Genomic DNA, 21,979 nt, shown 5'->3' on the forward strand with positions numbered 1-21,979 from the left:
ATTTTCTCTGCACTTTATGACCACTGATTACTGAAATCATTTGTTTTCTGATGTCTGAGTAAACAAAACGCTACGGGAACTCCAACAAATGAAACATCTCCTGCATGAAAAACACAGCCTGATATGAGCTGTCGTCCTCGTCAGTGTCACATTTTCTCCGTCAAGCACTGATGTTGGATTTCAGTTCGGTGAAAGGAAGGTGTTATATTGGTAAATCTCAGTATTGATTATTTAATTAGATTCGAAGGATTTGATCATGGATGTCGTTGGTTCATTATGGGTGGTGCGTTCCATGGAAGTCAAGCTGGAGGATGGTAAACGCTTCACATTCAGACAGGAAAAATGATATTTCGTGCGCAGTGACCGGACGTTAAATGTTCAAATTTACACAGTTTGAGTCCTGATGTCTTGGCTTTTTTTTTTTTCTTTCAATTCAGTGTAATCTAAACAATTGAAGTTGTATTGCAGATTTATAATGACCCAACACATGTAAAGCATCTTGAATAACATGTCATTTACTGTCATTTGATGCGGTCTTTATCACTCTCATCTCACTCTCCCCTCACAGAGAGAAGATCCCTGCCTGGAGTTCTTGCTTGAAGAGCTTTCACAGAGTTTGCATGTTCTCCCTATGCATGCATGGGATTTCTTCTTCTATGTCCAAACATGTACGGTATAGTGTAACTGCAGACATTTTCTTGACATTTCACAGTATTTTTCATCAGAAGGAATTGTGACAGTAGTTTTTATGTTGAAACCACACTCATTATCCAGCAGTAATTATTTGCTTTTGTGGAAATATAGAAATTTCCATCATGTATATTCTGTGCTACAACAAGGGAGAACTTGAAAGTTTAAATTTAGATGTTATAATGACACTCTTTGACCAGTGCTGCCCTTTTAAGATGTGGAGTTGTTCTCCTAGTCTCTGAGAGTCACTTTCCACATTATCTTAATATTTACAGTTTGTTAACCTAGAATTACAAGTAAAAAGCCAAAACAAGTGACAGTGACTAAACAACATGGTGTTCTTTCTCAGCACTTCAAATCCACAGTGGTGATAGTTCATGGGAAAGACGTGCTGGTGGAGTTACTTCAGGAGGAAATACGTGAGCATGTTTGAGTTTGTTTACAGGCGGCCTGCGTGTTTGACCGTGGCCCAGCTGCTCCTCTGCTTTTGAAGCAGCCCTTCTCCTTTCATGGAAGTGACGAGAGCAAGCCGCTCCTCTTTATCCAGAACTCGTCTTCATCAGTTAACCCTTCACAGGGCTCTGCAGATTTAACCCTGGCATTGAATGCAAATCAAGATCAGGCCTTACAAACGCTATCACACACCTTCGTATCTGGAAAATCTGTCAATACGTGTAAAACTCCCCATTTCAAGTAAAGTGCATGCATAAAATGAAGATCAAAAGGTCAAAATACAGCAGTGTCATGAGTGTTGAGCAAAGCTGTTTCATTATTTCCTCCGAACTGCAAACTTTGCAGAAACAAGATCTTATAAAAAATGGCCAAATATTTCACAATAAAAGGTTGAATTGCAGGTTTTTATTTTACTGGAAAGAAGCTCATCTTTCGTCTCGATTACTGACATTCAATCCATCTGATGATTAAGCAAGTTTTAGGAGCCGAGATGAAAAGAAGGCTGTGTGAAGCGCTCCTCATATTTGACTCTGACAACACTTAGATCCCCGTAAAGTCAGCATTTTAGCTGTTTTTCTCCTCTGCCATGTTCATGTAGGTCAGCTTGAGCAATACCAGCCTGATTATGTTTTCAACAAAAATGAACAAAGCTAGAAAAGTAGTGCAAACCAAACCTTGTGGTTTCCAACCTGCTGACTGACTGATGTACAGATATTGCTTGAGACATCCTGAAAGCTGCGATTGCAAAAAGCAGTGCCACTGCACTTTATTTCTCAAAGTGTCCCACTTGAACTTGTGTAAGATCAGCAGCAGTCTTTCCTGATTTGACTAAATTCAGACTAAATGAGTGAATTCAGGCCTGTTTTACTTCTATCAGCTTCATTGTAACCAGGTTTATTCAAAGCTTGCAGCCAAACGTGCACATGCATCCAACTGACAGCTTTTTCAAGAAAATGCACTTCCTCTCTCAGCAGTTTGTTTGTGGTGTGGCCCAGAACCAACAAGTAGACATTTAACATCACTATTCTTCTTCTTCTTCTTCTTTTTTCTTAACCTGTCCAGCATGGACGCAGCAGAATGGAGGTCTAGCTGCTGTTACGTTCCCGACGGACTTGCTCTTCCAAGGGGAGCTTCAACACGCTTTTATTTTATTTATTTTGAGTACTGATACATGATATTGCTGGACCTGACAGGGGGACAGAAAGACAGGTAAAGAGACAGAAACTGAATACAAACAAGTGAACAGACAAGCAAAAAAAAAAAAAAAAAAAAAAGAATGGAGACAACAAAGATATGACGGTCTTTTAATTAATATTTTTTTAGTTAGTTAGTTTTAATTTTCCGGTCACTGCACATTCAAATGTAATATATCTATATATACATATACAAGTACATCCACACACATACACATATGTACATAATTACATACACATACATATATACTGACCGAAAGGGATTAGGCTGAAGTTTAAACTTATAATTGCCTATCCCCCATTAAATTCCAACAAAATTGAAGATGGCACATACAATAAACTGTCATTCAATCACCAGTTTTATACACTGCAGAAACAACATTATAAAACAAATTATAACAGCAATGATAAAGTGACTGATACAGTAATAATGAAATAACATGACGCAATATAATTTACTTATTCTTCATTAGAAAGCTAATCCACTCTACTCGAGCACTTTATAATTTTCAATAATTCTTCATTTGAAGCTTTTTTTTTAAAATGCATTAATAGTTTTGGAGCCTTTTAAGTTGTCCATCCAAGTTTTTCCATAGATCAACCCCACGCACAGAAGTGCATCTACTTTTCAAATTTGTCCTGACTTTGGCTTTATAGAAGTTACCAGGTCCTCTAAGACTATATCTGTATTCTTTCGGTTTGAACAGTTCTTGGATACAGTATGGAAGCTTTAAGTTGTGAGCTTTATACATCACAACTGCTGTGTTTAAATCAACAAGGTCATGAAATTTTAAAATATTCTGTTTGATAAACAGTGGATTTGTAGGGGCATAGTAATTAGCATAATTAACAACTCTGATAGCTTTCTTTTGTAACAGGAAAATCGGTTGAATGTTTGATTTATAGTTATTCCCCCATATTTCCACACAGTAATTAAGGTATGGGAGTATGAGCGAACTATACAAGATATGGAGTGCATTTTGATTTACAGAGGTTTTAATTTTATATGATACAGCAATAATTTTTGATAATTTAGTTTTTAAGTGATTAATGTGCAATTTCCAATTAAGTTTTTCATCAATAATAATTCCCAGAAACTTTGTGGCAAAGACCCTTTCAATTACTACTTCACCGATTATTATTTGACTTTGTGTATTAGCTTTCCTATTTCCAAAGATAATATATTTAGTCTTATTCAAATTTATTGAGAGTTTATTTGCATCAAACCACTTTTTTAGTGATCTGACTTCAGTTCCCACTGTATCCAAAAGTTGCTCAAGATCTTGTCCGGAACAATACAGACTGGTATCATCAGCAAACAGGATACAGTGCATTTTTTTCAAAACTTTGCACAAATCGTTTATGTACATAATAAACAATTTGGGTCCCAAGACAGATCCCTGTGGGACACCAAATGTTATATTTGTCCTGTCTGAGTTCACGTTATTCAAATGCACATACTGATCTCTGTTACTAAGATAACTTTTAATCCAAGTATGTGCTATTCCCCTAATCCCATACCTTTCCATTTTATTTAACAGCAGTGACTGGTCTATTGTATCAAAGGCCTTACTTAAGTCGATAAAAACTCCCACAGTGTACTCTTTTTTATCTGCTGAAGTTGATATCGCCTCCACCAGTTCCATGACTGCCATTGATGTTGACCTATTTGATCTAAACCCATATTGATGTTCAACTAACAAATTATGTTTATCTACAAAGTTATCTAATCGTCTGACAAATAATTTTTCTAAAATCTTTGAAAATTGCGGTAGTATTGAAACCGGTCTGTAATTTGTGAATTGATGCTTATCACCACTTTTAAAAATGGGTATTACTTTAGCTAATTTCATCTTATTTGGAAAGATACCAGTTATAAAAGAAAGACTACAAATGTATGCAAATGGTGTAACTATACAGTTAATAATGTCTTTTATAAGGACCATATCTATATTAAAACCATCAGTGGATCTTTTGTTCTTAAACAAACTAACAATTTCAATAATTTCATTCTCATTCACACCTTTTAAAAAAAATGAATTTGGATTGTTTTCAATAAGTCTAACGTCTATCTGATTTATATCACTTGGTTGTGCAATTTTATTGGCTAAAGTGGGGCCAACAGAGACAAAGAATTTATTGAATGCATTAGCTTTTTCTTTAGTTTCGTTAATAGTGTGATTGTCCTCTGTAAAATATTTAGGATATTCATTTGTTTTCCTATTCCTAATGATGCTATTCAGTACTTTCCAGGTGCCTTGAATATTATTTCTATGCTGTACCAACAGATCATGATAATAAGTTCTTTTATTAAGTCGTATAATTTGTATCAGCTTGTTTTTATATTTCTTATATCTTTCTTCACTTTGTTGGGTCCTATTTTTTTAAAATATAATTTATAAAGATATTGTTTCTTCTTGCATGATTTTGCTGTACTCCTCGTAATCCATGGCTTAGCTTGTCTGCTTATTTCTTTAAAATAATGTTTTTTAAGTGGACAATGCTTGTCATATAACTGAACCACAGTAGCTAAAAAAGCATTATAGGCCTTATCTGGGTCAGACGTTGCATATACCTCCTCCCAAGTCTGAGCACACAGGTCAGATTTGAAAGACGCAATAGCTTCAGGTGTTCGGACTCTAAAGAATTTGCATTGATCAGTTTTAGGTATATTACATTTAAATTTATGAAAAATACTAAAAATAGGAAGATGGTCACTGATGTCGCTGATAAGTAATCCAGCAGTAATTTGACTGCCCAGTTGGTTAGTAAATATATTATCTATTAATGTAGAAGTGTCCGCTGTGATTCTTGTTGGTTGAGCAATAAGCGGAAAAAGAGTGTTACTATACATAGCAGTAATAAAATCTGTAGTTTTAGTATTTTTCTGTGGGTTTAAAAGGTTAATATTAAAATCACCGCACACAATAAGGATCTTGTTTATATTACTGAACAGGCTATCAATGTTTTGATTGAAACTATCCAAAGGTGATCCAGGTGTTCTATACAGACAGCTTACAATTATATTTGTTGATGTCCCCAACAAAATTTCCACTGTCAGGCATTCCAAAACCCCGTCGATAGTAACTGATTTACAGTCAATTTTCTTACATCTCAAGCTAGCATCTACGTATAATGCAACACCCCCACCTCTTTTATTAATCCTGTTAGTAGTAAACATCTCATATCCATCCATTTGTACTTCACAACACCTCTCTTCGTCTCGCCAAGTTTCCGACACTGCAATGACACTGAACTTTTCAAATTTATTAAGGTACTCTTTAATATTATTATAGTTTTTGTACAGACTCCTACTTGTTGAAATGTATTATACTGAAGGCTCCATTCTTATCAATACACTCACATTTTTCATCACTATAATATTCACAATCAGTAGTTATATTATTAAACAAATGTTCATCTGGATCGAAATCATAACCAAACTCATTACTTTTATAATCAACGGAATCATGCACATTCAAGTGTCCCCTGCTATTATCATCTTCTATATCTCCAAAATCATCATTAGGGACCGAGCCCCGGAGGGCAAGGTGGCCGCAGGCCACCTTGCCCGTAGGGCAAGGTCTCTATTGTTATTCGTTCGTTTCTCCTTCTTCTTCTTCATTAGGGACCGAGCCCCGGAGGGCAAGGTGGCCGCAGGCCACCTTGCCCGTAGGGCAAGGTCTCTATTGTTATTCGTTCGTTTGTCGTTCTCCTCCTCCTCTATTATTATACTTACGCCCAAGTAAACGCGAATTTGACCCCTTAAACATGCACGAAAACTCACCAAATTTGGCACGCACATCATGACCGGCGAAAAATTTTATAAAATGGAAAAAAAAACAACATCTGCTCTCTAGCGCCACCTAGATCCCAAAAAACGTCTAAAACAGTCGCTACGGCCCGCAGGAATGTCGTAGAGAGATCAAACCAACGTTGACGCGTTCGTCTCATTGAGATCTACATTTCACGCGCTGACACCCCTGATCTAAATCCAACAGGAAGTCGGTTATTTCCCTTTCAAAGTAAAATTTTGCTCAAAATCACTCCTCACGTAAAAATTATCTCCTCCGAGACCGTTTGTCGTACAAACATAAGAGTCACGCGACGTGAAAGAGGACAATTTTCTCTACAAAAGTTGTGAACAACTTTGTCAAAAGTCTAACGGTGTGGATTTTATTAGCGTTCAAATTTGGAAGTCTGAAATCCTGCCTTGCTCCGGCCCTCATCCATTATAATGGGGGAAAAAGGAAAAAGGTCGCCTTTTTTCAGCACCTCGAACAAGTGGCGACTGCGGCTAAACCGTGACTCCTATCAACAAACCGAGCACACGCAAAGTTGCAGCAGGTTCTCCCGAACAAGATGATGTAACATAAGTGGGGAAAATACCATGTTATATGTATGTTTTCACAGGTAAGAAAAGGTGTGCGCTCTGCATTTTTTTGCCTCTCAGTTATAATGGAGCCGGATGGGGAAAAATCTTGCGCTTCTCACAAGCTGAGGCCTCTGGGGTCCAAACTAAAAGTGTGACTGCTCTGAAAGCCTCACCAAGTGAAAGACAACAAATTTTCCTATCAAACGAGATATTTTTTGTTCAGTTATGCCAAACAGCAAAGGAACAAGGACCAGTTGTTTCCCAAACAGAAACTTTTATTTTCGCCTCTCTCCACTCTAACTGAAATGACCATATATGGGCATACAGTGCAGTTACACAGCTGACAGCAGCTGTCAATCAAACTCTGACACTCAGTGCCTTCATTCAGTCACTCTCAAAAGCAGATGGGAGAAGCTAACAGCTCCATGTTAGTGGATGGGAGATGCTAACTACTCCATGTTAGTGGAAGACAGATGCTAAGAGCTCCATGTTAGTGGGTGGGAAATGCTGAGAACTCCATGTTAGTGGATGGGAGATGCTCACTACTCCATGTTAGTGGATGAGACATGCTAACTACTCCATGTTAGTGGATTGGAGATGCTAACTACTCCATGTTAGTGGAAGACAGATGCTAAGAGCTCCATGTTAGTGGATGGGAGATGCTAACAATTCCATGTTAGTAGATGGGAGATGCTAACAACTCACTATTAGTGAATGGGAGATGCTAAGAGCTCCATGTTAGTGGATGGGAGATGCTAACTGCTCCATGTTAGTGGATGGGAGATGCTAAGAACTCCATGTTAGTGGATGGGAGATGCTAGCTACTCCATGTTAGTGGATGGGAGATGCTAACTACTCCATGTTAGTGGATGGGACATGCTAACAACTCCATCTTAGTGGATGACAGATGCTAACAGCTCCATGTTAGTGGACGGGAGATGCTAACTACTCCATGTTAGTGGATGGGAGATGCTATCAATTCCATGTTAGTGGATGGGAGATGCTGACAATTCCATGTTAGTGGATAGGAGATGCTAACTACTCAATGTTAGTGGATGGGAGATGCTAACTACTCCATGTTAGTGGATGGGAGATGCTAACTACTCCATGTTCGTGGATGGGAGATGCTAACGACTCAATGTTAGTGGATGGGAGATGCTAACTACTCCATGTTAGTGGATGGGAGATGCTAACTACTCAATGTTAGTGGATGGGAGATGCTAACTACTCCATGTTAGTGGATGGGAGATGCTAACAGCTCCATGTTAGTGGGTGGTAGATGCTAACAGCTACATATTAGTGGATGGGAGATGCTAACAGCTACATGTTAGTGGATGACAGACGCTAACAGCTACATGTTAGACGAAGGGAGATGCTAACAACTTGCATGTTCATGGGTGGACGTCTCAGTAGCGGGCCGGCCGGGAGGCTCGGTCCCGACCAATGCCGCTTGTTATTATACTGACCTACCAAGTAAACGCAAATTTGACCCCCTAAACATGCACGAAAACTCACCAAATTTGGCACGCACATCATGACCGGCGAAAAATTTGATAAATTGGAAAAAAAAACAACATCTGCTCTCTAGCGCCACCTAGATCCCAAAAAACATCTAAAACAGTCGCTACGGCCCGCAGGAATGTCGTAGCAAGATCAAACCAACACTCACGCGTTCGTCTCATCGAGATCTACATTTCACGCGCTGACACCCCTGACCTAAATCCAACAGGAAGTCCGCTATTTCCCTTTCAAAGTAAAATTTTGATCAAAATCACACCTCACGAAAAAATTATCTCCTCAGAGACCGTTTTTCGTACAGACATAAGAGTCACGCGACGTGAAAGAGGACAAATTTCTCTACAAAAGTTGTGAACAACTTTGTCAAAAGTCCCACGGTGTGGATTTTATTAGCGTTCAAAGTTGGAAGTCTGAAATCCTGCCTTGCTCCGGCCCTCATCCGTTATAATGGGGAAAAAAGGAAAAAAGTCGCCTTTTTTCAGCACCTCGAACAAGTGGCGACTGCGGCTAAACCGTAACTCCTATCAACAAACCGAGCTCACGCAAAGTTCCAGCAGGTTCTCCCGAACAAGATGATGTAACATAAGTGGGGAAAATATCATGTTATATGTATGTTTTCACAGGTAAGAAAAGGTGTGCGCTCTGCATTTTTTTTGCTCTCAGGTATAATGGAGCTGGATGGGGAAAAATCTCGCGCTTCCAACAAACTGAGGCCTCTACAGTCCAAACTAAAAGTCTGACTTCTCTGAAAGCCTCACCAACTGAAAGACAACAAATTTTCCTATCAAACGTGATATTTTTTGTTCAGTTTTGCCAAACAGCAAAGGAACAAGGAGCAGTTGTTTCCCCTAAAAAGACTTTTATTTTCTCCTCTCTCCACTCTAACTCACATTACCATATATGGGCATGCATTGCAGTTACACAGCTGACAGCAGCTGTCAATCAAACTCTGCCACTGATTGCCTTCATTCAGTGACTCTCAAAAGCAGATGGGAGAAGCTAACTACTCCATGTTAGTGGATGGAAAATGCTAACAACTCCATGTTAGTGGATGGGAGATGCTAACTACTTCATGTTAGTGGATGGGAGATGCTAACAGCTCCATGTTAGTGGATGGGAAATGTTAACTACTCCATGTTAGTGGATGCAAGATGCTAACTACTCCATGTTAGTGGATGCGGGATGCTAACTACTCCATGTTAGTGGATGGGAGATGCTAACTACTCCATGTTAGTGGATGGGAGATGCTAACTACTCCATGTTGGTGGATGGGAGATGCTAACTACTCCATGTTAGTGGATGGGGATGCTAACTACTCCATGTTAGTGGATGGGGGATGCTAACTACTCCATGTTAGTGGATGGGAGATGCTAACTACTCCATGTTGGTGGATGGGAGATGCAAACAACTCCATGTTAGTGGATGGGAGATGCTAACAGCTCCATGTTAGTGGGTGGTAGATGCTAACAGCTACATGTTAGTGGATGGGACATGCTAACTACTCCATGTTAGTGGATGGGAGATGCTAACTACTCCATGTTAGTGGATGGGAGATGCTAACTACTCCATGTTAGTGGATGCAAGATGCTAACTACTCCATGTTAGTTGATGGGAGATGCTAACGGCTTGATGTTAGTGGATGGGAGATGCTAACTACTCCATGTTAGTGGATGGGAGATGCTAACTACTCCATGTTAGTGGATGGGAGATGCTAACTACTCCATGTTAGTGGATGGGAGATGCTAACAACTCAATGTTAGTGGATGGGAGATGCTAACAGCTCCATGTTAGTGGGTGGTAGATGCTAACAGCTACATGTTAGTGGATGGGACATGCTAACTGCTCCATGTTAGTAGATGGGAGATGCTAACTACTCCATATTAGTGGATGGGAGATGCTAACTACTCCATGTTAGTGGATGGGACATGCTAACTACTCCATGTTAGTGGATGGGACATGCTAACTACTCCATGTTAGTGGATGGGAGATGCTAACTAATCCATGTTAGTGGATGGGAGATGCCAACAACTCTGTGTTAATGGAAGACAGATTCTAAAAGCTTCATGTTAGTGGGTGGACGTCTCAGTCGCTGGCCGGCGGGGAGGCTCGGTCCCGATCAATGCCGCTTGCGGCTTTAATTATCAGTATTCATTTATTTCATCCTCACTTAACATAAATATCAACGTTACAGTTCATATACACACACGCAGCTAACACAGCAATACATACAACAGAACATAAGACACTGTCCACTCACACTCACAGAACACACCATCACAGCACACACAAAGAACACACAAACATCAAGCACACACACGTTGGACACACACTTTCCAAGCACACAGCCAAAAACACACACAACACTAAGGGTCATGTCATGACCCACACAGTCCCAAGTCATATAGGTCCCCTTGTCAAGAGGTGCCCTCAGTCTCCAGTCCAAAGTCCACCAAATGTCCTCCTTGTCCATATCCGCTTGATGACTCCTCCACTGATTATCTTGAACACAACCGAAGAAAATCTCTGTCAAAAGTTGAAAGAAAAAAAATAACAAAATGTCTCCAAACTCCATCAGCAAAGAAAAAAACAGGCATTTGACTCCTCAAAAGGTTAACAAAAGATGTCCCCAGACTCCACAGTCTGTCCACGGTCCAACCAGAAAACTCAAACATTAATCCATCCCATTGTTCGCTTTAACTTAATCCTCCAAAGCGCCTCCCGTCTGTCCCATATGCGCAAAACCACAGTCACTCCCATAGTATGTAACACATGTATCAAGTATGTATCAAGAATACCCAGTGGAATGAGCAACATTATCTAAATTGCTCAAGTTCTTTAAGTTCTCTTACCAATATGACTTTGGCTTGTTCTGGTGTTGACCCATTGCGCTGAATAAATACCTTACAATTCCTGGTCCAGGTAGCTTTAATCCATCCGTTTTTCTTCAAGAAGCGGGCTTCTCTTGCAATCTCAGCCGTTTTCTTAGTGAGATGCTCATTCAAATACGCTGCTGTTCCTCGCAACTTCTTTCCTTGTCGCAACAGATCTGTTTTATTTTTTCGATTCACAAAGCGTATGATAATTGCAGGCTTAGACTTATCCTTGCGCGGAAGAGTGTGGCATGCCGAGATGGTAGTCGGGTCCAGATGTATGTCCTTCTCTTCCAAAAAATGCAGCACTCCCTCCAGCGTTTGCAAGTCTTCGGCCTCTGCGTCCTCACTCACATTTCCTCCACCCGCAACAGCTTTAGCATAGGTGTGCGGCTTAGTGGTCAGGCCAGAAATAATTACGTCATCCATTCGTGTATATTGTTCCAAGTTGTCAATTCTGCTCTCCAGTTCATTGATGATTTTGTCTTTTTCTCTGATCGTGTCTTTCAGTCGTCTTACTTCTTCTACAAGTTGCGTTAGTTTCGTCAGCTGTTGAGTTACTTGGGCCAGCTCCCCAGACATATGGCTGAGCGACTTACGGATTTCCTCCAAGTCGTTCTCCATCTTGCCATCGGTCGTTGCTTTCTTCGGGGGCATCGCCAATTTTTCCCGTGCTTCTTTTGATTTTCTTCCTTAGATTTTAAACAAAAACTAAGGTTTTTCTCACTCAGAGCTGCCGCTGCCGCTCAGAGCTGCCGCGGTTTACAGGGCGCCGCCATCTTGGAAAGACACCAATATTGACACGATCGGCTACTGCACCTACATAAAGATATGACAGAGGGCCTCCTACAGACTTTTGTTGGAAAATAGAGCTGGTAGTGAACTGGGGCGTGAAGCTGAGGATCCAGGTGTCAAATTACACAAGAGCATCAGGAGAGGACCTACTACAGAAAACCATTAGTCTAACCCACCAAAAGAAAACAAGGTGACCGAGTCCACATGCAGAATATGAAGAGTGATCAAAGATCAGTGTGATCATGCAAATGTGACAGTGATCATGCATATATGACCTCTGACCCCTGAGAAGACCAGAAGCAGGCCAGAGAGGCCCTCAGGGACTCCCACATCACACAGCCAGTCAAGCTTCTTTTTCCTTCTGAAGACTTGTTGGGACTATTTTTATTGTCTGAAGCCGTAAAATGAATGAGAAGCAACACGTCACTGCTGGTGGAGGTGAAACTGTCGACTCGAGGCAGAGCGACGCGTCGTCTGAGTTCACAGTGAAACGACACATCGAGACGGTGCCTCTGAAATGACTGGATCATTCACGCTCCACAGAAAAATGAGTGTCACCGTCTATAAATATCCCCTCAGCAGTTTGTGTTGGCTGAAGTGTTTTTCCGTGTGTGTGTGTGTGTGTGTGTGTGTGTGTGTGTGTGTGTGTGTGTGTGTGTGTGTGTGTGTGTGTGTGTGTGTGTGTGTGTGTGTGATGTTGTTTCTGGTTACAGTCTGACACAGATTTCCTGGAAAGATCTGCAGATCGAAATCCTGCTTTGAAATGTTTTCACACACGTCAAAATGTGACAGTTTGACAACTTACTTCATGATTTTAACATTTCCAGTCATCAAAACAACAGCCGAAGGAATAAAGTCCAAGTTTGTAGGGGTTCTTTTTTTTTTTCGTTAATGTGTAGGTAATTCATTTCACAGAAACATTTTTTCTCATTTAAATAGGAAAAAAAAAGCACCAGTTCAATTCGTTTTTCATGAGAGCAACACCGCTTTCATAGAGTAACTTCATCACACTGACATTCAGTTTACACTCAATTTAAAGCAAATCAAATAAGTTAATTTGACAAATGGGATGAGAAACAAGTGACGCAGACAAAGCTTTTCAGGTTGTGTGAAGTTGACTTCCAGCTGTGAGAACCGGGACTGCAGAAACTGGATGTATTTGGAGGAACAGCAGCAATCCGTGTGAGTTTGCAATAACCATGAAAATAAAGAAGCTACGTCTGCAACATGACTTTTAAACATCAGAAGTACACGGCTACATTTATGAGAGTCATCATGAGACCCAGTGACCTGAATATCTGAAACGGCTTTATCCAGCTCGGACAGCTGAAGCTGCAACAGTTCTGACAGCTTTAGGAAACGCCAGCGTCTCGGTGAAGACTTCCAGGCCTCGCTGTTACGTTGGACCCTCCTTTGTTTCTGTCTCCACTCCGGCTAAATATGGACCGTAAACATCTCTTTGTTAGTGTTGGCAACGGCTCTCAGACGTAAACACTCGTGGAGGGTGACACACTCACTCATGCGCCGGGTGTTGAGGTCGTGTGTGTCACGCGTCACGTGTGTTATGCACAAGTAGAAACCACCTGTTCCCCGTCCGCCATCACACAAATGATTACTCAGCCCATCGCGCTCTGTCAAGATCAATTTTACTGGTAAAATGTGGCACATTTTTCTTATCTCTTAAAGAAAACAGGGACCATGGGTGAGGAAAACGTTTGCACATACTTGTCATACTAGTCATCTTGAAGCAGATGATAGAGGAAACACTCCCTGACTGTTGAAGATATGTCGGCTTGTCTCACCACGCCCGCATTAAAACAACATTCATATAAATCTACCAACTCATGCGGGCTGCTATGCTTTATCTGGTGTGTGTCGATAGGCTTTAATATCAGTAGGAAAGGTTCCTGGAGGCTTATCTGGTCATCTTACAGGGACAATTTGGAATTTCAATTTTAATTCTTGTCTCTTTCCTAAAAGCTCCTTATTTGGCTTTGTGTCAAGAAAATAACATTCGTACAGGTCTTCACTGATGTCAGTGTTGCAAGGAAACCCCTGAGGCTCAGATCCTGTGAGTCAGATGGCTTTTCTCCAGAGACGTGATGACACCGGAGGTGCTGAGCTGGCAGCCAGCAGGGATAAAGGAGAGTCAACGGGATGCTCGCACACTTGGGAGAGAGCCTCGTGGCGGCGGGACGATGTGCAAAACGCTGGGAGAAACATCAAGACCGCCATTTATGTCCAGGTGGAACGGGATCATGACCTCCAGTCACAAGTGAGTGAGAGAAATGTGATTTGTTGAAAACTTGGTGATGAAATGGGACATTTTGAGGGGGTTTGTGTTTAATATTGGGGAAAGTGAATGAATGCTACAAGCTGAGCTGTGCTGATCTAAAATCACACTTCTGAATGTATGTATCAAGTCATCTAACCAGAGAAAAACCCGTCATCTGATCACCTGCTGGGAATCACGATCATTGACATAAAGGCCATAAAGTCAAACGGAGTTCCTGAGAAAAAACAAGCAGCAGAATACTTCTGCTTTTCAGAACAACAAAGACGGCATTAATGGAAACTGAACCTCAGGAAAAAGCAAAGTACGGGTGTCTGCTTGTGAGAGATTACTTCTGTTATAGAGGAAAAAGTCGAGGTTTTAGAGTTAAACTGATCCAACTCCTCTGTCTTCGACCCTGTGCAGACTGCATCCAGCTCTCAAGGCCTTCTGGGAGATGAGTTTCCAGTGCTGGCCTGGTTCTGTACCGGAAGGAGGGCCGCAGGGCTCCAGACGGTGGCTGCGCCACTTCCTCCTGCTGAAGCTGGCCACGGTGTTGCTGTGCCCGCCTGTGGCCGACCTCCCTCTGCTGGTGGGCTGTGCCTTCAGCCTGCGGGCTCTGCTGCTGCTCCGCTCCCCCCACATTTCCACCAAGCCGTCCACCGTGCTGCTGGGCCAGCTGGCCCTGGCGGACGGCCTGGTGCCGCTGCGGTGGGCGCTGCGGCTGGCGGTGGATCTGGGCGGCTGGGTCGCCCGGGCGGAGGGGGAGCCTCCGGGCCGGTGGAGGGAGGCCGTGAGCGCGCTCTGCCTGCAGCTGCCCGACGCTCACCACCTGGCCTCGCTGCTCCTGCTGGGCCTGCTGGGCCTGGAGGCCACGCTGGTGTCCCGCTGGCCGCAGCAGACCCGCAGGCTCCGGACGTCCCAGTGGGCGCAGCTGGGCTGCGCTCTGGTCTGGATGCTGGTGCTGCTTGAACTGGTGTGTTTGCTGCAGGCTGAACTCCTGCAGGACTCAAGACCTCAGGCTGGAGTTTCAGTCCTGCAGAACTCTCCTCAGACCGGCTCCCTCGGCCCGGTGACGCCCCAGGCCCTCCCTGCTTTCTCCCTCACCCTGAGGGGGACGTTATGGACGGTGAACTCCTGGATGCACTACACCGTCTTCAACAGCAAACCACAAAGGAGAAGGAGCTCGTTTCACTGAAAGGCTATTTATCATCTATTTATTTTAATAATATCAGTGTAAATGATGTGTTTCCACTCTTTAATGTCATAACTTGAACTCATCGATCGTTATTCGACAGACGGCGACTGTGAGGTACCTCATATATGCACAGGGAGAACATGCAAATGCTGAGCGGTGAGAGTGAATCACTCTACTGTGGGTTATTCATCCTCCTGTCACTGTCACACCACGGCAAGGACGGAAGATTGCTTTGAGCCACTGTGTTGAATTGTGTTTTCTTTCTAAAGATGGATGAATATGAATGTATAAAATATGAACATATAGAAATACATATAGCCGCAGTCTGATTCTCGTTGTCAACAGTTAAATTATTAATACAAAATAACAGTGAAGATTTTCTGTGATGCAGCTGGTATTATGTGACAGTGTGCAGGGATTTGTGACCAGAGGTTTCCTCAGTTTACATGTGATTGTCCTTTAAAGAAAATTGTTTTAACAGTGAAAGATTCTGATCTGCTTCAAACTGTAAACAGGCTCTCATCCTGTCACCCGGGTCGGCGCCGCAAGGGAGGAATCAGAGAGTTCGTCCCTCTCTGATGTCTCATAAAGTATCATAGATTCATTAAAAAGTACCAAAAACACAAGACATTTGTGTGTCCTGAGGCAAACCGGTAAATGAAGCCTTTGTGCTTTTTGTACTGTGGAAGAGGAGCAACACGGAACAAGCACAATTTTTGAATTAGTAACACTTCCAGGGTAATAAATGTGTTTTCGTTTTTAATGCCCTCCTCAGGATTTCATCCATCCCTCCACCTGGCCTTACTCTAAATTATGGTAAAAACCTTTATTGTCATTATATTTAAAAAACAAAAAAAGTCCAAGGACATTCTGTTTGGCAGCATCTCAGCTATCACAGCCACAGAAGAATAAAATAAAGTGCAGTAGGTATAAAGTCAGTAAAAAAAAAAAGTCAAAAGGTTTAAAAGTTTATAAATAATAAAGCTATGTTGTATTTTCTCCACCCGATTAACTCTCCTCTGACCTCTTCTGCCCCGGACTTAAACTTGAGTTAAAGTTGAATAAACCTGGTCAGATGAATGACGCAGATGAACCTGACTTCAGGTCAGATACTTACAAAAACAACAGCTATCTTCTGCACGATCTGCATCAGAAACTACGGTTGAGCCTCCTGTGAGGAAGCGGTTCCAGCTTGTGAAATACTGAAAGACTGCAGGCAAAAAAAAAAAAAAACTGACTTAAAGAAAAAAAAAATGACAAGAGTGAAATATCTGCAGAAAAAAGGAAGCTCTTCCTGAAGATCTTCAGGGCTGCTGAAATTAACAGGGTTTGTGTGAGCGAACTCGTGAAAACCACAGAAGCTTATCTACTTTAAAAAAAAAAGCTCAAGCACAGTGATTGTTAACATTTCCCTGGGGTCACAGGGGTCAAGGGTCATTTCCTAATGACGTGCTTCAATGAAGAAAAATAAATAAGTAAATAAATAAATAAATAAATAAAACATGATGAAATAAAACGACTGTGGAGCCTTGGAACTGTGTTTTAAATGTTAAAGATTTAAAATAATTTTATACCTGCAGTGTGAAGTGTGTCCAGCAGAGAGAAGCACAGAGCGGCTGCTGTGTGTGTGTGTGTGTGTGTGTGTGTGTGTGCGCGCGCGCGTGCAGCCTCTAGCGTTCCTGGAACTAATCAATTAGGATGGAGAACCAAGGAAGCGCAGACAGGACAGGGGAGGCTGTGAGGGAGGCTGGTGGCCGCTCCCTTCCCATGATGCTCTCTGTTTGGCAGTGGGAGCCTCACATGCTGCACTCCAGCTCCAACACCGTCACTCTCCGGTAAACAATGGAGAAGGTCGCACTTTTAGAAAAACAATAAAGAAGAATCTTTTGTTTGTGCTCCTCAGAGACTGAAGGTCAGTCCGTCCTCTTCATGGAAGGACCGGAGGAAAACAAACATAATGAATTTTAAAAATAGTGAGTGGAGGGACATCCGGATTCTAATAATAAAGATGCCTTTAAAATGCACAAGGGCAATCTCTTCATGTCATCTCAATGCTTTATGAATTCAAAACATTGCTCTACTCTTTATTTTGACCTGGATAAAGACCAACAGCACCATCTGCTGGAGGGCATTGGAATTACATTTCGATGACCATCAGTGATAATCAGAGAAAACCCAGAAACTAATTATCACTCTCACCCAAACTCACACCTATGGCCATGTTAAGGCCACTACAGGTTTTATGGGAGAAAATCTGCTTACCATTCCATACTGTTCTCATTTGTAAAGCGCTTTCACATAACCCTGGTTTAAACAAAGGAGCATGACTGGTTCCTGAGCAATGGAAAGCACCCCTCCTCTACTTCTTATCAGAAGAAAGTATCCAATTACTTTTCAAAGTAACTCGTGTTAAAGTTAATCAGTCAGTAATATGATCCGATAGTATCACTGAAATAGCAGGAACTTATTCAATGTCAACAGGGATTTAATTTGGTTTTTTTTTACACATTCTCAGTTAATTGTTTGAATCTATAGCACAACAATGACAATTTAATCTGAAACACCTGTTATTAATGACTGAATCAGTAATAATGACGACAATCCGTTTGCCTCCTTGTGTCTTGATTGTCTCTCAGTGCAGTGTCATGTTCCTGCGTTGCACCACTGAGGTGTAATTGTGCTGAAATGAGCTCTGTTTTTTCCTCCAGGTTTAATCTGAATTCACTCTGAAGAAGACCAAGTTTGGAAAAGACCTGATGAAATGTCTGACATGTTGCTGTGTACCGTGAGAGGAGGAAGGCCGGCCCATTACACGACAGATAAACACGGCGCTGCGAGCAGGCCGGGGTCAGTCTGGTCAGCCCGTCTGGAGAGCAGCGCTCACCCATGGCTGCTCAAGCTGCACCCATCAGTGCTGTGGGGTAAACAGCTTTCTGCCGCGGCCCCGGCTGTAGTTTCCCTCCATTGATCCCAGGCTTTGCTCATTGCTATATCGCAGGGGCGAAGGTCAAGGCCGGTGTAAACACTCAGGACGCCCCTCTGCAGTCATGTTAATATCAGTCCATAAAGCCTATAAAGCTTGGGATTCCTGCGTCGTCCTGCCTCGCCGCCATTGTCCGGCGCTGTTGTCAGGGCAGAGGTATGTGTGGCACGACGGGGCTGCCCCTAAACCCTCCTGCAGCCCGTGAATGAGAGGATGGATGCGGGCGAGGGGAGGAAGGCAGAGGAAATACACTCATCATCGAATTAAAGGAGAGCGGGACAAGAAGGGTCGGAGAGGCGAGGAGGCGGAGGGCGGGGAGGGGGTGGAGGAGCGCGGGTGCAGTAATGGGGTCTTTGTTCTGGTTGGTGTGACTCACAAAGCCTCGGCCCGGGCCAGCACAGCTTAGTTACCGTCACCAAACACAGAGAGCGAGGAGGAAGGCGTGCCGGAGGACTGGGGGATGTTTCTGCTCTCCGGTCAAACCTCACATGTCATTTCATTAGTCCAACCAGGCGAGTTCAGCCCAGTGTGAACGCTCTGCCTCAGCCTTCATCACATCTGAAGGTTACTGGCTGTTGTTATAGATCAGCTGATCCATCAACTGAATCTGGTTTTTAAATGATTATATTAAAAAAAACGGGGATGACAATGTTCCTTTTCTTTTAATTGATTTCATTTGTGTTCAAAAATTCTTGCCTTTTTTGTACTAGGAAACCTGTAAGTTCATTTTCCCAGCATAAAACATAAAAGTCAAGACATTTTATCATAGTCTAGCAGAGAAGCAAACCGACTGAGACAGGAACGTTTCCCACATGAGCAAGAATGAGTGAAGGGAGAGGAAAAAAACTCCAGTGTTGACAGGAAAACACCTCCAGCCTCCACCGTTTCGGGTCAGGAGATAGTAAAGACAGGGAGGGAGAAAAAAACTGAAAAGAGAGCAACGGATGGGAACAAACAAAGCAATGGCTAATCAGGTCAGGAACCACACAACAGGAATTTCTAGCTCCTACATGAGAGATGCTGAGAGACAGGACAGAAAAGAGACAAAAGATAATTCATAAAAATCTCAGTTATTACTGCAACAAGAACAAGTGTAGCCGAGTCAACTTCATACAGAACTAATCAAAATGTTGATGCTTTGCACAGCATCAGCAGAGTATTAGAGCCATAGACTGAAATCTAAAGGAGGATAAATGATAAAGAAGCTAGAGAAAAATGTCCTTCCTTTCAGAGACTGAAGCCTGAGTCGGTCCAGTGCGGCACAAACATCCACTTCATTAAAACATGATGGAGCTCTTGGCTGTAAACGTTCGGTGTAATTGGAGGAAAACTGTGTTTTACTGACATGAATCCAACAAAAAGAAACCGAGGAACAGTGATTGGGCTGCTTGTTTAAACTGCTGAGAGACTGAAATCAATGCTTTATCCTCTCTCTTTCAATACATTCATACGGTTTGAAATCCTTGACCTTGTCTTTCTGCTGCAGTCTGTGCTCTCTCCTATTGATTGTTGATTTAGTTGCCATGTGAATGTTGTCTCTCATTTTCTTTTCAGACTGTTCTCTCACCTCAGAACCTCTGAAGTATGCTGGTTTCTCTTGGCTAAATCACCTGCAGACTTTCACGATAAAGAATTACAATCATGCAGAAGTAGAAAATGTTTGTACCAGTTTCTCAGAGAGGCTTTGAGCCAACATGAATCTGGCTTTATTGATCTACAGAAGAGCAGACGTGGACAGCCATTCTGTGACTCCATCATCAAGTGACTTTATTTCAGATGAACAGAATCAGCATTCACCCAAACTTTATTGGCTTTAATGACAACTAATTGATTTGTATCATTTGGAATTCAGATCATCCACAAAGTAATGGGCAAAAATTCAGTACAACTTAACATGAACTTAAAAGAAGCTTATGGTAAAGTATATTTGTCGAAATATGATTCCACTCCAAACTTTAGCATGTTGTAGAGTTACAACTACAGATACATGACCATGAAGAACGTGGTCAGATAAATAAGATTTATACCTTCTCAAAGCAGTCCTGACAAAGTGTTCCACTTTGTTTGGCGAAACCTTATGACCAATGGTCTCAACTACTGAGAGATAACTAAAAAGGTAGAAAGATAAGAATTTGAACTTTATTCAGACACTCAGCTCATGAGACAAGACGAGACGAGACATGAAATTCTTGTCAAGATCACATGACAAAGACGAGATTTCCACTTTACTTTTAATAAAACTAAAATGACTAAATATATGACTGGAAAAACAGACCTTTTTAAATTAACACTCACAAAACAACACAGGTGCATTTTGTGCACAGGTCTAATGAGGGGACACTCTGAAATCCAAGTGTTAGTGTCCCCTGGAGACAGGTGTCTCTTTAGAGGGACAGGTTATGAGGACTAAATGGAGGACATGTTTAAAATAAAACATTTGGAGTTCATTGCTGAAAATGAATAGTCAAAAATACCAGTGGAGACATGGCAAAAGCCACTCAGTAATTATAGGAAGAGTTTCATTGCCGTCACAGCTAATGAAGACTTTTATTTTAATTATTGATAAGGGTGTGAATAATTGTGGACATGCCACTTTTTGTTCAAATGTAAATAAAAGCAGAATTATATTTTTCCACACAGTGGTGCATCTTGTACATCATCTTATCAACTTTAGTAAAATGCCTGTATGATATCTGGTAAATAAAACAAAGATTAATAAAAGTAACTTTGAGCCTAATTTTGCCTGAAATATGAATCATTTTGGGCTTCAGTGTGTCTGCAGCCGCAGGACATTAAACAGAGCGATGTAAACACAGCCGGAAGCTGTGACTCGGCTTCCAGCATAGACTCGGCGCACAGCGGTTGAGTCTACGGCTTCTGCTGCTGTGCTCCGGTATATCCTTCCGCGGAGCACTATGCTTGTGCAGATCTGTGTGGATCAAAACGTTATTTTAAAGCTAGGGTTGGCGATTTGAATGAGATACATTTTTTTAAATACTGGTTAAAATGATCTTTATGACCCGATGGGAAGCAATTCATAACGTGTTTTTAAAGCAGTTTGGAAAATATCCACTATCTACAGCAGGAGTAAAACGGGGCAAACAGCAACCAATGGTCTTGAGGGGACACCTTTTTTTAAACCAATCAAATCCCTTCGCCGTTCGACCTGCCCCCTGCGCGTACATGTACGTGTGCACTGACCCTGGTTCAGTGCGCGCGTAGAAGGACGGAGCGTCGTTGCAGAATGGCGGAGAAGAATGTTTGGGGGTTCACTCACTGTTCAGTGCGCCATACCTTGGCGTTGTGCAAATAAAGAAAAACGAAGAAACGAAGCGCTGAGGACAGGTTACGTCAGGAACGCACTGGACGCGGAAGTGCCGCGCGCACCGCACGCACCACGAACGTCTCCGCATCTCCCCTCCCTACGGGAGCTCCTCCAATGGGGTGGGAGCTGGGCGGAGCTAGCTAGGCGGAGCCTTGGGGAGATGCTACATGCTAACGCTAGTTTTCCAAGATCGCCAACCCTAGCTTTAATGGATTGAAAAGAAAACACGTCTTTTAAAATGTTTTATGACCATTCAGATTAACTTCACGTGCTAATACGCCGTCCCCTGGACCACTGGAAGGAGGAT

General features: G+C 42.2%; 1 protein-coding gene across 2 annotated transcripts; it reads left to right on the forward strand.

The window, feature by feature from the left end:
• Positions 1–568: 568 nt before the first annotated feature.
• On the forward strand, positions 569–16,285 carry LOC115402129 (uncharacterized). Of its 2 annotated transcripts, XM_030110581.1 has the most exons (3): positions 569–668; positions 13,990–14,169; positions 14,593–16,285. In XM_030110581.1, the coding sequence occupies exons 1-3, from the start codon at positions 640–642 to the stop codon at positions 15,362–15,364; spliced, it is 981 nt and encodes a 326-aa protein (XP_029966441.1). In that variant the 5' UTR covers positions 569–639; the 3' UTR covers positions 15,365–16,285. The 2 variants fall into 2 exon arrangements, with proteins under 2 accessions (XP_029966441.1, XP_029966450.1); XM_030110590.1 differs by lacking the exons at positions 569–668; positions 13,990–14,169 and adding an exon at positions 14,344–14,491.
• The last annotated feature ends 5,694 nt before the right edge of the window (positions 16,286–21,979 follow it).

Source organism: Salarias fasciatus, chromosome 2, assembly GCF_902148845.1.
Source record: "Salarias fasciatus chromosome 2, fSalaFa1.1, whole genome shotgun sequence".
In the NCBI taxonomy this organism is placed as follows: domain Eukaryota; kingdom Metazoa; phylum Chordata; class Actinopteri; order Blenniiformes; family Blenniidae; genus Salarias; species Salarias fasciatus.

Coding starts and splice junctions, on each gene's coding strand:
- LOC115402129 (XM_030110581.1), top strand. CDS start 640: ATGGGATTTCTTCTTCTATGTCCAAACAT. Junction 669..13,989: donor CTTCTTCTATGTCCAAACAT/GTACGGTATAGT, acceptor GCTTTTCTCCAG/AGACGTGATGACACCGGAGG. Junction 14,170..14,592: donor ATCATGACCTCCAGTCACAA/GTGAGTGAGAGA, acceptor GACCCTGTGCAG/ACTGCATCCAGCTCTCAAGG.